This window comes from Convolutriloba macropyga, chromosome 11 (assembly GCF_964194025.1).
Source record: "Convolutriloba macropyga chromosome 11, txConMacr16.3, whole genome shotgun sequence".
In the NCBI taxonomy this organism is placed as follows: domain Eukaryota; kingdom Metazoa; phylum Xenacoelomorpha; order Acoela; family Convolutidae; genus Convolutriloba; species Convolutriloba macropyga.
The window spans coordinates 53,143,904-53,162,169 of NC_134478.1; the positions used below are offsets into that span (position 1 = coordinate 53,143,904).

General features: G+C 39.8%; 1 protein-coding gene across 2 annotated transcripts in view; it reads left to right on the forward strand.

Moving 5' to 3' along the window:
- The first annotated feature begins 615 nt into the window (after positions 1-615).
- The window catches only part of LOC142349210 (uncharacterized), a 96,470-nt gene continuing 78,819 nt past the window's right edge, over positions 616-18,266 (forward strand). Inside the window, exons 1-4 of one of the 2 annotated variants that reach the window (XM_075400623.1) lie at positions 616-671; positions 3,567-3,657; positions 4,717-4,800; positions 6,280-6,420. In XM_075400623.1, coding sequence (XP_075256738.1) covers positions 3,600-3,657; positions 4,717-4,800; positions 6,280-6,420 — 283 coding nt within the window. In that variant the 5' untranslated portion in view covers positions 616-671; positions 3,567-3,599. Of the gene's footprint in view, positions 672-3,526; positions 3,658-4,716; positions 4,801-6,279; positions 6,421-18,266 lie in introns of those variants that run through there. The other variant, XM_075400622.1, reaches the window with a different exon arrangement.

Here is an 18,266-nt window from a genome sequence, read left to right on the forward strand (position 1 = left end):
CTGTAATTTATATCGTTCGAGAAAATGTGATTTGATTTAGATGATATCAGACATGATTTTGTTTGGCTACAAACTATAGTCAACCCGAGAATGTGGTGGGCGTGGGATGTCTGGGGTGGAACAAACCAGTTCCTGGAAAACACCCTTTCCCTTCAACTTTGCACTTTTCGAAAAGAGGGGATCAGGTCATTGGATCTATTCATTTATTCTGTTTTGCCCCCCCCCCCCCCCCAGCTTAGTGGGCACAAATTTTTTTATAACCCCCCGACGCACGTGCTATATTTTTTATATAGAATAGATTCATATCATTTTATAAAATTGTTTCACAGCTCTAAAATTGTAGCCTGGTATTTTTTCCGTTTGTCCCCCCCCCCCCCCCAGCTTAGAGAGTGCATATTATTTGCACACCCAGACGCACGTGCCATATTTTTACATAATGACTATGGGGGGGGGGGGGGGGCACAAACGGAAGAGATGCGTAGCCTGTTTGAAAACTCCTAACTCCTTGCTCTGAAATCTCGCAAAAAGATATCCCGCAAAAATGAAGAAATACAGGAAAGTTGATCTCTTCAATTGACTTCTTCCCATTTTATAACACACAAACAACCCGCCAACTTGTCATTTGGCATTTTTATTTTCTTTTACTGAATCGATTTCTGGAAACAAATCTGGTTACCTCAGAAAACACTTCTTTCCCATCATTGAAACTATTTACTTTATTTTTTTTTCCTCTCAGTACAATTTGATTGTTGAATTTTGTTTAATTTTGTTCGCCATCGAGCACTTCTAAACAATTTTGGGTGGTACCCGCCCTATTGGGTTTCTGTACTACTAAATCGGTTTTGGATCTGTTATTGTTTTTATGCCCACAGTAATGTATTATAGCACTATACTATGAAAAAAAATTGTACTTACCCGTTGGGGGAGAATAAAGTTATATGCCCACTTACGCTGGGGGTGGGGGTCAGAGTAGACCCTTGATTTTAAGTGATTGCGAATTTTTCTTTTGTAGCCAATTGTCAATTGTACTTTATCTTTTTGTGGCTCTTGTTGTTTTACTATAGTTACATGTACTTAAAAAAAGACCCCGAGAATTACAATTATTCAACTAGTAATCTCGCTTTCAAATTGAACGGGCACATTTTTTGGACCATTCCGGTTTTAGCTCACCCCCCCCCCCCCCCCTACTGCCCACACTATGTCCCCCATGATTACGGCATATTCACATTAATGGGGACTGTAGGTTACATTACTACTTAGCTTGGGGGAGGAGCTATATTTTTGTTCGCTCTTGTGCATTAGGAGACTGTTTTATGGCAACTATAATGGGAAAGAGTGTGAAGAAGCACATCAGGTGTGAACAACTAAGCTAACCAAGGTACCAATCATGTCCAGAACACCCTCATTCAGAAGGAGTCCAGGGGCTCCCCGCAGAAATCCAGGAGGTAATTTGACCACCAGCCCCGTTCTAAAAGTCTGAGAGCTTAGTGGGGACAAAACTTGATTCTTTCCCATCATACCCCCCCCCCCCCCTCCCAGCTTAGTTATCAGACAACCTATAGCCCTCCAATCCTGCTAAACATACCATAATTGTTTCGTGCAGGGGGTATAAGGGAAGACTCCAACTCTATAGCCCTCTCAGCACCCCTTTGTGTTCACTAAGTTGACCAAATTGTTTTTCCAGTTTTAAATTGAGTTAGAGATCTTTTCCGTTTGTGCCCCCCCCCCCCAGCTTAGTGGGTGCATATTATTTGCACCCCGCAGAAGCACGTGAAATATTTTTACGTAATGATTAACCATGTAATTACAGAGCATCTGTAATTACATGGTTAATCATAATGTAAAAATATTTCACTTCAAATAGTTTGCACCCACTAAGCTGGGGGGGGGGGGTACAAACAAAAGACCAGACCTTGAAGGAACAATAATTGATTTGTAAAAACCACCAAAAAATGGATCTTTTCCGTTTGTGCCCCCCCCCCCCCCAGCTTAGTGGGCGCATATTATTTGCACCCCCCAAGACGCACGTGTAAAATTTTACATAATGATTTACTATGTAATGGCACGTTTTCTGTAACTGGGGGGCGCATAACGTACTGGGGGGGGCACAAACGGAAAAGATACCAAAAAATTTTGATAAAAATTTAAAAAAACAAAAAAAGTTAACAAATAAAACCACGATCGATAAAGCGTAGCGAATTTTTGTTCAAACACCGTTTCCTGACTCTACTTTGAAAATGGAGGAAAAAATACGCCGCCAAGCCAATCGCTGGTTCGTCGTGACCAAAATCACTACTCCAATTTAACTTCAAAAATCATGCAAATGTGTGAACAGATCTCAAAAAAGACAGCGACCCAATACAATTCAAATTCTTTGAATTGTAACAACATGAGCAGAATATAGCCCACGTTATAGTCTTGTAGTCGAGACAGATGTTGTATTTTTCGCCCAAATACCCAAATGTTGCCATGCCTATCAACTGCAGAAAGAAAACATCTAAAATTTTAGGTAGTGACTTTGGGGGACAGCTGCCAGATTTGTCTCCAATTGAGCCCAGCAGCTCAGGTGGAGCTGTTGGGGGTGGCTACCAAGGTTAGAACCCTCTGAACGAGATAGGGAACTGTTCATCGTTCTCTGCTCTAAATCCGGATCTATTATTCTTTTCATATCTACCCTAGTCCAGACCTCAATTTGTAAAAATACATTAAAAATCTAGTAGGGATGGGAGGGGTTGATGATTGAGTTTATTCGGAGAGACAAAGACCTAGTTAAATGACGTGCGCCCTGTTCCTATCTATCTATCTCTTAATCTATCCATCTACTTATTCAATTATTTGGTGTTCATAATTCAAAAATGATTTTTCTGTTTATTATTTATTTATTACAAACACTACCTGCATGATGTATTTTGTAGGGTATCATTTCAGGAATTAACGAGTACTTTTTTAAAGTTGACGTGAAGTCTTTTTAAAGATCCAGTCTTTAATAGCAAATCAATGTCAAGCGCCACAAACTTTTCATGGAAAATTAGGGTCGAGCACGGTTTTTTTTCATAGTACATGTTAAATTTTTGTGGTTTGGGTAATGTATTAGCACTATACTATATGTAAAAAATAGTACTTACCCGTTGGGGGAGAGTAAAGTTATATGCCCCCTTACGCTGGGGGGGGGGGTCAGAGTAGACCCTTGATTTTAAGTGATTGCGAATTTTTCTTTTGTAGCCAATTGTCAATTGTACTTTATCTTTTTGTGGCTCTTGTTGTTTTACTATAGTTACATGTACTTAAAAAAAGACCCCGAGAATTACAATTATTCAACTAGTAATCTCGCTTTCAAATTGAACGGGCACATTTTTTGGACCATTCCGGTTTTAGCTCACCCCCCCCCCCCCCCCCCTACTGCCCACACTATGTCCCCCATGATTACGGCATATTCACATTAATGGGGACTGTAGGTTACATTACTACTTAGCTTGGGGGAGGAGCTATATTTTTGTTCGCTCTTGTGCATTAGGAGACTGTTTTATGGCAACTATAATGGGAAAGAGTGTGAAGAAGCACATCAGGTGTGAACAACTAAGGTAACCAAGGTACCAATCATGTCCAGAACACCCTCATTCAGAAGGAGTCCAGGGGCTCCCCGCAGAAATCCAGGAGGTAATTTGACCACCAGCCCCGTTCTAAAAGTCTGAGAGCTTAGTGGGGACAAAACTTGATTCTTTCCCATCATACCCCCCCCCCCCTCCCAGCTTAGTTATCAGACAACCTATAGCCCTCCAATCCTGCTAAACATACCATAATTGTTTCGTGCAGGGGGTATAAAGGGAAGACTCCAACTCTATAGCCCTCTCAGCACCCCTTTGTGTTCACTAAGTTGACCAAATTGTTTTTCCAGTTTTAAATTGAGTTAGAGATCTTTTCCGTTTGTGCCCCCCCCCCCCCAGCTTAGTGGGTGCATATTATTTGCACCCCGCAGAAGCACGTGAAATATTTTTACGTAATGATTAACCATGTAATTACAGAGCATGTGTAATTACATGGTTAATCATAATGTAAAAATATTTCACTTCAAATAGTTTGCACCCACTAAGCTGGGGGGGGGGTACAAACAAAAGACCAGACCTTGAAGGAACAATAATTGATTTGTAAAAACCACCAAAAAATGGATCTTTTCCGTTTGTGCCCCCCCCCAGCTTAGTGGGCGCATATTATTTGCACCCCCCAAGACGCACGTGTAAAATTTTACATAATGATTTACTATGTAATGGCACGTTTTCTGTAACTGGGGGGCGCATAACGTACTGGGGGGGGGGCACAAACGGAAAAGATACCAAAAAATTTTGATAAAAATTTAAAAAAACAAAAAAAGTTAACAAATAAAACCACGATCGATAAAGCGTAGCGAATTTTTGTTCAAACACCGTTTCCTGACTCTACTTTGAAAATGGAGGAAAAAATAAGCCGCCAAGCCAATCGCTGGTTCGTCGTGACCAAAATCACTACTCCAATTTAACTTCAAAAATCATGCAAATGTGTGAACAGATCTCAAAAAAGACAGCGACCCAATACAATTCAAATTCTTTGAATTGTAACAACATGAGCAGAATATAGCCCACGTTATAGTCTTGTAGTCGAGACAGATGTTGTATTTTTCGCCCAAATACCCAAATGTTGCCATGCCTATCAACTGCAGAAAGAAAACATCTAAAATTTTAGGTAGTGACTTTGGGGGACAGCTGCCAGATTTGTCTCCAATTGAGCCCAGCAGCTCAGGTGGAGCTGTTGGGGGTGGCTACCAAGGTTAGAACCCTCTGAACGAGATAGGGAACTGTTCATCGTTCTCTGCTCTAAATCCGGATCTATTATTCTTTTCATATCTACCCTAGTCCAGACCTCAATTTGTAAAAATACATTAAAAATCTAGTAGGGATGGGAGGGGTTGATGATTGAGTTTATTCGGAGAGACAAAGACCTAGTTAAATGACGTGCGCCCTGTTCCTATCTATCTATCTCTTAATCTATCCATCTACTTATTCAATTATTTGGTGTTCATAATTCAAAAATGATTTTTCTGTTTATTATTTATTTATTACAAACACTACCTGCATGATGTATTTTGTAGGGTATCATTTCAGGAATTAACGAGTACTTTTTTAAAGTTGACGTGAAGTCTTTTTATAGATCCAGTCTTTAATAGCAAATCAATGTCAAGCGCCACAAACTTTTCATTGAAAATTAGGGTCGAGCACGGTTTTTTTTCATAGTACATGTTAAATTTTTGTGGTTTGGGTCTAGCTATTGACCAGCTAGAATACAGGTTAGAATTGGGTGCGTAAACAAAACTGCCCGGGTCAAGAAAAACTTGAAAAACATGTAAGATAAGCGGTGAAAAGTTAGTTTTTTCACCGCAAATTTTGTACATAATTTTGCGGTGAAATGCGGTGTATGGGGTGAAATTATGTAAGTTCACCTCTAGAGTAAGCGGTGATCTTACAAAAATGCACCGCCAAAACATGTAATTTTACCCCTTACAAGGGTTTGAACCTCTTACCTGCATGCCATCCACTTCTTCTTCCACTGCGCCATCTCTCACTAACTGCTATTAATTGTGTTTTGAATTTAAATAAAATTCACTCTACTTTCTGTAAAATATGCGCGGTGAATTTTTGTAAGATTTGTGATTTTTAGCGGTGCAATTACATATTTTAGCGGTGAAATAGGGTGATTTTTTTGTAATTTCACCGCTTACTCTAGTGCTGAAATTACAGAATTTCACCGCTTAGAAAAAAGTGACAAAAACATGTAAGTTTAAGGTGTAGTTATAATGAGAGGGTATATCTAACAATTCCTCCCTTACTCCCCATTATTTTCACCGAATTCTTTGTTGATCTCACACAATTTAAACAATTTTTTCGAAGCGGTGAATTTATATAAGTTCACCACTAAGTTGAGCGGTGAATTTATGTGATTTCACCGCATTCACCGCTTATCTTATATAATTTGGACACCTTTTTTCGAAGCGGTGAGTTTATGTAATTTCACCGCTAAATTCTGCGGTGAAATTATTTAATTTCAGTGCTACCAGGCGATAGTTTTTTTTTCACCCTATTCACCGCCTGATTTATGTAATTTCACCGCATTCAACGCTCATCTTACAAAATTTTCCGCATTCAAGGCTTATCTTACATAATTTTGCGCTGAATGGCGGTGACACCTCGACCCCGGTAGGAAGATAGTGGAGTGGGTTTGAAGGAGAATAGATTTTGAATGTATTTTCAGGTGACTCATCATCCTATTCGTTGTTTGGAGATGTGCCAGCTGGGATGGAGCAACTCAGTCTGTCCTCAATAAGTGGAGGAGGTGGAAGAGTTCCCTCTCCCCCAAGGAGGAGTGCCTTACTCAGTACTAGTGGATATCAAGGTTCGTTGATTACTCTGGTCTCGTGTGCCTATGTAATTCCATGTTCAAGTGCACTGGCGCTGACCATTATTTTACCATAAAATGTGCGGCTGCAAATGTCCAAATAGCCCAAAGAATCTTTTCCGTTGTTGCCCGGGCCTCCCCCCCTTTTCCGTTTGTGTCAGTTCTGAGAAAAAGAATGTTTTTGAAGAGGTTTCAGGGGCATAATTACCATGATTGGGGGCTATAGGTTATCAGACCACTAAGCTGGGGGGGGGGGGGGGGGCTAATAATGGGAAAAATACGGTGTTAGGACTTCAGGTTTGTAAAATGCGATTGTCCCTAATTTTGATTCTTATTGAAATGTAAACTAAGTAAACAATTAATTTTTCTGGTTCAAGTAGATGGAAAAATTTAGAAAGAAAACGTTTGGTACTTATTTATGAATTAAGTAATAATTCGAAATGAAGAAATTTCTCTGTTACAAACCGCAACATCCCATAAAAATTTCGCGCAGTCGCATTAGACTTCAAAATGATTTTCTTTATAAACACCTGATTAGATTATATATTGGTGTAGTAAGCTGAATTTGTTTTCGGTTCTCTGAACAAACGTAGTTCATTATTGTCTATTTCCTCATCTCAACCGGGATCATATGAGATTAAAAATTTTGGCTTTTATATAGCTTTAGTAGAGATTATCATACATTCTAATCAATGAATTCTTTGATATATTGAGAAAACTATTGAAGTCAATTCGCCAGTGCAGTGCTTGCCTCTTTTCTGTCCAGCCAATTTTCTGCTGGCATGAAGGTTGACTGTTTTTTAGATGCTGCCGAGAATATGTGGGTTTTGGAAACTTAAATTTATTGATTTTTGTACTAATAAATTGAACATGTTCGCGTTAAATTGTGCACCAATATTTTCAAGAGGACTTATGTGAGCTTGCTCTCGTGTTACTGGGTAAAGTTATCACTAAAATTCTATCATTCTAACTTTTGTTAAGATTCTGCTAACTTTAAATTTTTTGGTCTTTTTCCTCCGTCCCATTGTCTTTTTCTTTATTTTTCTTAAAGATGACACAATAATTGTATTAACCGTATAAATTTTCACAAATTAATTTAAGTTTTTTTGCTACAAATTTGTAAAACTATTATTTTGTTCAAACTGTCTGCTGTTTCATTTCTTTTTCAATTCTTTGTATTCTATCCAGCAACGGGTTTTGTAAGATGTTACATGAACCGTTGTTTTTTCCATTGATGTGTCGCATTCTACAAGCAACAAACAGGTAACGCTCAACGGGCTACAAGTTGCAATAGGGTATTTAATGTGGCTTTAGTAGTCTTTTAGGAGCAACAACTTAATATTCATGATTTTTTGTCAGATTACATTTAGATGTTGGTTGGTCATAGTTTATATAGGTTGCATGCTTTAAAACGTTTTTTGTCAAAAGTTAGTTGTTTATGCGTATCTTTTGTTTATGCCGAACTAATTAAAATAAATTTTACTAATTAAAAAACAAGTAAAGCCCAGCTGTCATTACGTTGCAAAAGATGCCCCAATCTACATTTAGTATATTTTTAGGTGCTAATTGCGCTGAAATTGATGAAAAAGCTTAGATGCTAGTTATTTAAATCATTTTTTGAAGTTTTTGAGACCGAGTAGTTCAATTATCAATATCTTATCCATTTTCGTTTTTTTTTTGATAAATGCAGTTTCAGTTGACGTTGGTCACAGTTCATGGAAATCATCTTTATGTCTGTATATCCCAATAAGGCTTTATAGATACATAAGTAATGTAAATTAAAAAATAAAAGAAACTGCCCGAGAAGCCTAAGTTCAAGCTTTAAAAGTGCTTTGGAAAATTTTGACGGAATTTTTTTCACGTTATACCGGCAATTTTTTAAGTTCTTGAGCAAGTGTTTAAGCTGAGAGTGGTCAAAATTCACAAAAGTCGTTTGTGGCTACATCTCTATTTTTTTGAGATATATGATTGGTAATTCAAACTGTTGTGTAGATTTTATCAAAACATGATTCCTGGTATGAAAACAAGTTCAGAAGATACACAAACCTGCAAAATAGTTTTCATATTAAACTTGTGTCCCTTTACACTTTACTCTCTGAAGACATTAACATCAAGATCTTGCTGTTTTGATGGAAAACGTTTATGTTAGACTAAACGATAATCTAATTTTATTCTTTGCAATCTTTTTTCAAATTATTTTTAATCTTCCTAAACTGTTTTTCTTTCAGAAACCAGATAAAACATTAAAGACTAGACAACAAGACCTAATGGTTAGAAGAGTTATTGTATTAAGTGATAAATATGATAGAGTACTCTATTAATCAGTCTTAGTTTCAAGTTTATTCTTCTGGAAATTAGATGCTGAATTCATAGAAATAAACCACGCTAGGGTCAAATTTTATTTTTTTTTACTATTCCAATCATACAGTCGGTGAGTGGAGTAAACGGAGGCTAATTTTCGACTATCTAAAGGCTACACTTTTTTTCATTTTTTTGAAAAATTTGAAATTTTTGCTAAGTATTTACGTGGCAAGCATTTAAAGAACCTAAATATCTGTTCTGTTTATGTTGTGGTCAGATTCTGATATTTTAAAAATTGTATTACACTATCAGTTCATTTTTAGTTAGTATAATGCTATTTAATCTCCATTGCTATTTCATTTCATGTGATATCAACCCCGGACAAGGATCAAATGGTGAAGTTTGTCAAAAATCAATGTTAATGTTTGCCATTTTGATGAAATTTTTTTTTGTTTTACCTTGGCGAACAAACTTCAAGACCACTACTGTATGTGGTATATAAATGGTTTCTCGTTTTAGATAGGTGCTTTCATTCTTGATGGTTTTCAATTCGAGGTCACCACTTTTGCTCCCGGTAATCGGGTAACCTTGAAAAGAAGCTATATTTTAAAAGTACTCTATCTCCTAGGGACTTGAATTTAGGACCCTAAAAGGGGAAGGCAGTCATACATTTCACTTGATGCGTTATCCATTGGTGCCACTCTCGATGCACTCTCGATGCACAACGAGGCAAATTTGTACTCACTTGTTTGTTATTTGACTCATAATTCAGATTTTTCCTGTTTTAAAGGTTGTTTTAATGTCAAATGTTATGTCATGAAAGTTTTTCGTTAGTTTTGATGAACCTTCATATATCATTTAATGAAGCTGCGTAAGGAATCTTGTATGATTACCATTGTAGCTGTATTAATGTTGTTTAGTTAAAGTTTACGCTTTATTTGCTATGTAACAAGAACTAATTCTTGTACAGAATGCTCCCTTTAATTGTAAATTTCAGTTGATGATTTTCGAGTAACGAAATTAAAGATATTTCTTAAAAAAATTCGTTTTGCAAAAAAATCCAAGGAAACTGTAGTCAAGAAGAGTTTCTAAAGCTTTAAGCAAACCAGAACGTGCGTAAAGATGTTTATAGTTTTCACTACTAATATCAGCCGTAACAGTTTAAGAAAAAAAATGGTCAATGCAACCACTTAAAAAAAACTTTACGCCTTTTACGAAGTAAATAAGTAAGCGAGATATTATTAGCCAATCAGAATCGAGTATTAAATTCCGTACAGAAATCGTTCTAAATTAATAAAATACGTTCTATTATACGTAGAAAGTTGCGAAAAAGTTCATTTAACCTAATTTCAAGTAAATATAACCACGATATGTATCGATTCAGCTGGTTTTCGGCTTAATAATTTTAGGTTTTCTAGACAATTGCCGATTGAATACGAACTGATCTGACGTCAATAACATCAAACAAAAAACCAGTAAAAGAGCATCGGAAAAACCTTGCCGTCTAAGTTTTCACTTGTTGCTATGAACGTTACGAATACTAATACGTGGTCTTGATCACATTAATGCTTAATACGTTGCTTTGTACATGACCAATACTTATACGTTGCTGAATTGAAACTTTCCGAACTTCAGTTATATATTTTTACTGAGTTAACATTGGTGCCGCTCCAAAAAAGGGCCTCTCTTACCCATAAGAACGTTATACCTCAAGTTTCTGGAAAGGGAACAGACTCGTTGATGTCAACTGGAGGCGAACGTTCAGATAATTGTCCAATTGAAGTAGATGTGGGAGAGATCTCTCGATCGTGTAATCATACTCACACTTACGGCTGGAAAGAGGAACACTTCTGGCCTAACAGATTGTTTACCTCTCAAGAGATTGGTGCACAGTGTACATAGTGGCTAGTGAAAAATCACAACACATGCATCGACAAGATCGACAGTCAGCAAAACGCTCGCATCAAAGACATCCAACTGGCCATGGACATGCTTGATTTAATGGAGGAATACAAATTCAAAGAGAGCTTATGACAATTGAATGTTTCAAAAGTGGATTTGTTCAATGGTTGGTCCGGGTGCCTGTCGTCAATGTTCCAGCAGTGCTCAAAACGTCCAAATGACTGATCACGTCACAACTTTGAAACAAACCCTGTAAGATCAATCCAGTTTTTAAACTTTTCTATCCGAAATTTTTCCTTTCTCGTAGTAACTTTCATATTTTGTAAATTAACAACTGTAGACGGCAAGGAACCCAACCACTAATATTTTTTTGAAATATTTTGGAGGTAGTAGAATTAAACCATATCTTGAATAATATTAATAAAAGGTCACCATTAGCGCCCCACAAACAAAATTTTTAAGAGCGAAAAAAGATTGATTTTGAAAATTTTTGATAGATTTAACGAAAATTCGAGAAAATTGATACAGTCGGTTCGTATATCAAAAATAACCTCTGATAAAGAGAAAATTGAAAGAAAATTATGCTAATTTGTTGAGTTTTGAAAATTTTTGGTCAATTTTGATGCAAATCAAAAAAACATAGCATATCAAAATAGAATATTGAAAAACCGTACTTTCAGGCATAAAACCGTCCAATTTACTGGATTACCGTTCCGTATTCAAAAAATTGCAGAAATGTTGACCAAAAAAAGAAAAAATTGAACAAAAGTCTAAAATTTTGACAAATTTGTCAAAAAATCAATTTTCCATCAAGAAGATTCGTAAATTGAGTGAAACTCAATTAACACAAAAATATTGTGAAAATTTCCACAGCCTCCGGCCTACAAAAAAATGTATCGAATTCCCATAATTTTTCTCGTCGATCGTTTCTGAACCGTTTTGCCCGCGTCCTTTTCGTCCTTTCGCTCTTTAGTTTTCCGTGTTACGATTTTTTTTCTTCTCAATAACGTCGCTCTCCCAAAACTTCGCTTTTCGTTTTCTTCCGCTACTTTTGCAGATTTCAATGTAGTATGTCATATGTGATGAAGTATGTTGTTGTTTTCGCTGTAGTATATTGATTGCTAGTTGGTTTGGTCTTGTTGCCTTCTAGGGTGTGACTTAAGTTTATTCTCGAGTTACGGCTGGATTGTTTCTTGACTTTCCAACTGTCTTTATCTGCAAATATACTATTGTAGTTTACTCAATTTTGCTGTAGTTTGTTTAATACCGCTAGTATGCTGATTGTTTGTTGTGGTTTGGGTTTTGCTAGGATGTGACTTAAGTTTATTCTGGAGTTACGGCTAGTAAATTTCTCGACCTTTTCATCCTTTTAGTGTACTACTGCATTGCCGTAAAATAGTTTGTCGTTAAACTTGTCGTTATAGACCCATTATGAACTATATTAGATTGTCTTGCAGTAGCTTCTCTCCTTCTTCCTAGGGTGTGACTTAAGTTTGTTCTGGAGTTACGGCTAGGTTGTTTGCTTGAGTTTTTGCTGTGGTCTGCTAACATAGTCCTTTCCGAACTCATTTCCCGCCCGTTCTTTCCCACCGTCCCGTTTCGTTCGTTTTCCCGCACGTCCCGTTTCCGTTCTGTCGCGCGTTGCTCGCTCGACTTTCCGTCCGTAACGTCTCGGTTTCGTCGCGCGTTGCTCGCTCGACTTCTCGTCTGTCCCGTTTCCGTCACGTCGCGCGTTGCTCGCTCGACTTTCCGTCCGTAACGTCTCCGTTTCGTCGCGCGTTGCTCGCTCGACTTCCCGTGTGTCCTTTGCCTCCCTCCGCGTTGAGCGCATAGCGTTCAGCGTTCCACTTCTGTTTTTGTCGGGCACAGTGCGCTCGACGACCTTCTTTGCTCTTTGAGTGGTTTGTTTTACAGACTGTCTACAGTGTGCTGTGTTTGGTGTCTTTTGCGTTGGGTTTGTTTTGCGTGTATTCGATTTATTTGGAATGTGCATATAATAGATAACCGTGTGCAGTGGTAAGATTGCTGGTCTTTGGAAATAAGAACATCATGATGTCTAATAGTCTTGATCAAAAAGTCAAAAAGTTGTACGCTGCCAGGTCGAAGCGTGAGGCTAAATTGCATGCTATACATGAAGATATCCTTCATTGTATAAATAGTCAAAGTAGGCGAGTGAAAGTTGAACGCCTAGTAACAAAGTGCAACGAAGCATTTATGACCGTTGCAGACAAAAATGAGGACCTGATTGCATTTGCTGGAAAAACGGAGGATCCAAGTGCACTTGTTCCTTCACTAGAGTCTTACTTAGAGGCAATGACAACCAAGAACGACAAGATCCTCACTTCAGCACGAAACTACATCAACTCTGCTGATGATAAAGTGAGTGAGTTTCAGGAACCGAGGGCTTCCATTCGTTCTAGACTTCCCTCATTGATGACCTCGTCAAAAACATCTAGTCAGCGTAAACATGATTACGTAATTGCTAAAATGAAACGCGAAGAAATTGAAAAACAGAATGAGGCAGCCATTCGCCTTGCTAAACAGAAAAAACAAATGGAACCGGATGAACTGGAGGAAAACAACAGGAAATGGTTGGCTGAGGCAACTCTGCAAGAATTTGAATTGTTGGACGCCGTTTCTAAAGGTAGCCAATCTGAAACCACCGCAAGTGCTAAGAGCTCAATGAGAAGTCAAAAGGCTGTCCAGGATTGGATCAACACCTCACTTGCCTTAAGTTTTAACAACGAGAAAACTAGTGAACCAGAGGTTACGAAAGACACTCCAGAATGCCCTAGCCACAATAACGGCGAAGCAGTGGAAGATCACAACACTGACATTTCAAGGCATTCCATTCCAAAAAATTGTCGAGGCAAATACATTTTAAGCAATGAGACCTTACAGCAACTCGATCCTTATTATACTCCACCAGAAAACTTTTTGGCTGCTGCTAACACACAGGCGTTGTACCAGGCGCACCTAAGGGCGCAAATGGATCAAACAGGCCAGCAAGGCGTGGCGCTTCCAGCCATAACTAACCAAGGAACCGCGGATAGTCAGCCACCTTCTGTACACGACCCAGGGGCTTCTTCAAGAAAATCAAAATAATGCATTCGAGTTTTTTCCACACGCACAATCCAGGGGACCTGAAGCATCAAGTCTGCCGAAGAATAATTTAGCCCAGCGAATATGCTCCCGACAACAAATTAATTGTGTCCCCCGAGCACCAAACGCCACTCTTCCTCCTTTTCCGACAACAAATCATCCAGCCCCCGCAATAAACGTTCCCTTGCACCCAAGCGCCCCACCAAGTCCAAACACTCAACAGCACAACACCGAACCCACTCATCCTAATGACCTTCCCATTCCGAACCCAGTCTTCGCACCTAACCTCACTGCTCTCATCGCACACGCCCCTTTGATTAACCAGCCTCTCGTCAACAACAATTTTCAGAATAGTAATAACCGAGTACACAAAGTTGTACGTTCTGTTGCTCCTCCTTTCCCAAATATGCCCAATATCCCTCTCGGCCAAAGTTTTGTGCCAAATATGAGTCATTGGCGTTTTCCGCAGCACAGACCGTCATTTGTCAACCAAGACATTACTACCGTAAATAATGTTGCTCCAAATGTACAGGCACATATCGCACCATCAGTTACTAATTTTCCACAACAAATATACTCGAATTCACCCCTTTTGATTGATATGCAATCACCATCCGGCACACATCAGGAAAACCCGTTTGCAACTACAAGTAATATTGTACCTGGTCTGGCCACTGCGGTTTTTCAGCCAACATACCCTTATGTTGGGCCCACTCCGTTGAGTTGGAGTGGTCCGCAAGTGTCTGCACCTGCTCCTCCGATACCAGACAATGCGTCATTGATTAGGTAACTGGCTGATGCGATAAAAAGTAAAAAAAACGACCCTTTGCCTGAGTGGAAACTTGCTGAGTTTAATGGCGACCCAATAAAGTGGCATGAGTGGTATGGTCAATTCAAAAGCGCGATTGACTCGCAGTTGCTCACTGATGACGTTAAATTGACGTACCTTAAAACACTGGTCACCGGTAAAGCAAAGATTGCAATCGCCGAGTTTGCTTACTGTGGTTTAATGTACATGGATGCACTAAGGACTTTAGAACGTAAATTTGGGCAGCCACAGGCAGTCGTAAGTGCACACTTGGATAAACTAAGCAACTTTCCGCCTCTTAAAATGCACAATAGTGATAAAATCATTAACTATTCTGCAGCCATATCCAGCCTCGTTGGGGTTTTCAAGTCACTATCATATGATGCTGACTTGAAGAGCGCTTCCCTACTTAACCAAGCGGTACAGAAGTTACCACCAAACATGAAAGAGTCATGGTCACTCTTTACGGTTAAGAAGCACTGGGTTAAACCTACCCTCCTCGACTTTAACGATTGGCTTAAAGAAAAGGCTGAGGCCCATGATCCTCTGAAACAAAGCGCAACCAAGGCAAAACCTGAAGATAACAGCACTTCAGTAACCAAGACCAAAACAGCCTCAAAAGTGTTTGCATCAAATTCGCAACAAAGGGAAACAAAGAAGCAAATGCCATCTGCTTCCACAAACACTTTCTTTCGATGCATTGTATGCAAAGGTAACCACCGGCTATGGGAGTGTCGAGTTTTCAAGGAAAAGACTCCAACCCAGAGAGCTAAGTTGGTGGCGGATAACAAACTTTGCTTTTCGTGCTCACGGGACAAGCACACATTCCGCCAGTGCCCTCAGCCAAGAAAGTGCCGAGCAGAGGGGGGTAATAGTTCGCATAACTCACTATTGCATGGAGCAGATAGGGTTTTCCCAAATAAACAGTCAACATATCCCAATACCATCCAGTCTTCTGGCAACACAGGTCAAAGTAAAGCAACTACTAGTCAACAGCCGTCTAATAAGACCACAATAATGTCATCTGTTACTGATGTTAAGGGGCTCCTTCAGTTAACGGAATTGCAGTTGTTCAATTCGTCCGGTTTAGATACCAAGGCTTTAGTTTTGTGTGATACCGCCTGCAGTAACTCTTGGGTGGCCGGTAGTCTCGCAGATAGACTCGGTTTGCACGGTAAAGCACTAAAGTTAACTGTCAAGGGTATTACTACCGAAGAAGTAGTTAACACTAGGATTGTTGAAGTTACTGTGAAACCAAGAGAACATCAAGATTTCGAACCATTTACCATCAACCCTTTCGTTAAAGAGAGTCTGAACGTCGGCCCTGATATAATTAACGTACAGGCCCTGCAAGAGACATACCCACAGTTAGCGGTCCTTGATCCCGTGACATATTCCTATAAAGACATTGAGATGATACTCGGACAAGATGTCTATCATGCCATCCGCCCGTTAGAATACTTCTCTGCCGATGAGAAGCGTTCACCCGTTGCCGTACGCTTAGGATGAAGACCTCAGAGAGAAGTATACTAGCACTATCAAGGAAGACCTAAATAAGGGGTATGTAATTGAGGTTCCGGACGCTCACAAGGTTGAGATAAAGAGTGGTACCTACCCCACTATCCGGTTTTAAACCCGAATAAACCGGGTAAGGTGCGTAGGGTGCTCAATGGAGCAGCAAAATTTCATGGCGCCTCACTGAATAAATCGTTGCTCACTGGCCCTGATCTGCTCCAAAACCTTATTTATGTACTTCTTCGCTTCCGACAACATCGATATGCCGTCTCTGCCGACATCGAGGGAATGTTTCTACAGGTTGGTGTATTACCATCAGATCAACCATCACTTCGCTTTCTGTGGCGGGAGGACCCCACAACTAACGTTGTAGTGTATCAATATACGCGCCATATAATCGGGGCGAAAGACTCGCCCACATGCGCCAACTATGCATTACAACGCACTGCGAGAGACAATGCCAAGTTTTACCCCGAAGCTGCAAAAGCCGTCTTTGAAAACTTCTATATGGACGATTACCTTGACTCAGTGGAGTCTCCCGAGAAAGCCATCAATAGATCGAAGGAATTGGTACATCTTCTCCATCTCGATGGGTTCAAGCTTACAAAGTTCGTAAGCAATGTACCAAATCTCTTAGACCGAATTGATGGTTACCCTCAATCTACTGAGCCCAAGGTTATTGTTTCATGTCAGGAGGATTCATCGCATGTGCTAGGGTTAAAGTGGGACCACACTAATGACACTTTAGTTGTGAGTCGGGGTACAAGCTGCGCTATCACCAAGTCCCTCACCCAACGCTTGGTCCTAAGTCTTGTTTCGAAAGTCTTTGACCCCATTGGTCTTGTCGCACCGTTTACCGTCGGTGCGCGACTGCTCTTAAAAGACATCTGGCGTGTCACAGGACAAAAATGGGATGACGAGCTCCCACAGGACATGGTACAAAGATTTTTGGTTTGGAGTGCGGACTTACCAAAGCTTGAAAACATCAAAATTCCTCGAAGTTACTTTAGTGGACTCGAAGTGCCGTCGCATTTCTTCGAGCCCGAGTAACAACCCCTACGGGCAAGATAAAAACAGAGCTTGCGTTTGTTTTGGGGAAAGCGCGCGTGGCGCCAATGAAAGTAATGACTGTCCCTAAACTGGAATTGCAAGCAGCTCTACTTGCCGCTCGGCTGAAGAACGAAATTATTCAGGCACTTACTGTAACTGTTAACCAAGTATTCATGTGGACAGACAGCACGACCGTTCTTCAGTGGATAAACTCTAATGAAAAGCAACCAATCTTTGTTGCAAACCGCGTTTGTGAAATTTTGGAGTATACCAGCGTTGACCAATGGAACCACGTCGCAACTAAGGATAATCCAGCTGACGCTGGCACGCGTGGAATGTCCGCTGAAGTTTTGCAACTAAGCAGTTGGTCAATGGTCCACATTTCTTATCTAACTCAAGTTTCCCTTTCGCGCCGAACAAAGACGTCATTAATAACATCAAACTTGGCGTCAACCAAGCATTCATAATAGAAGGCACTGTTTCTCTCGCTACATCTGTTAAAAAACAGACAACTCCCGTTCCGTTGTTATTCCCATTTGATAAGTTTAGTTCTTATCAAAAGTATTTGCGCATTGCCGCATACGTTCTCCGGCTTTTGCCGAAACATGCCGGCTACCGTAACCCCGATGGTAGCATTACCGACCGTACTGAGCTTGACGAAGCCGAGCGTCATCTACAGTATTTGGTGCAAGGAGAGTCTTTTGAAGCCGAAAGAAAAGATCTTCGTGAAAATAAATTCGTTAAACGGAGTAGCCGAATTGCTCCACATTCACCGTTTATTAGTCCAAATGGGCTAATCCGTTCCTCGGGCCGCATCAAGCGGTTAATTGAAGTTGGGTTTAACGTAAAGTACCCAATCATTTCAGATGCACGTCATCCGTTTGTAAAACTGTTCCTTGAACACACGCACCTAAAGCATTATCATCAGGGCGTTGAATACCTAAGATCAATTATGCAGGAACACTACACAATACTGAATCTAAGATCATATTTGCGTTCCATCAAAACACACTGCCTGAGATGCCGAGAATTCCAAGCTGTAACTATGCAACCAATCATGTCTGACTTACCTAAGGAGAGACTTGCTTAACAGTCTCCTCCCTTCATGAACACTGGCGTTGACTACTTTGGGCCTTTCTATGTTACTGCCCGCCGTACTACTGAG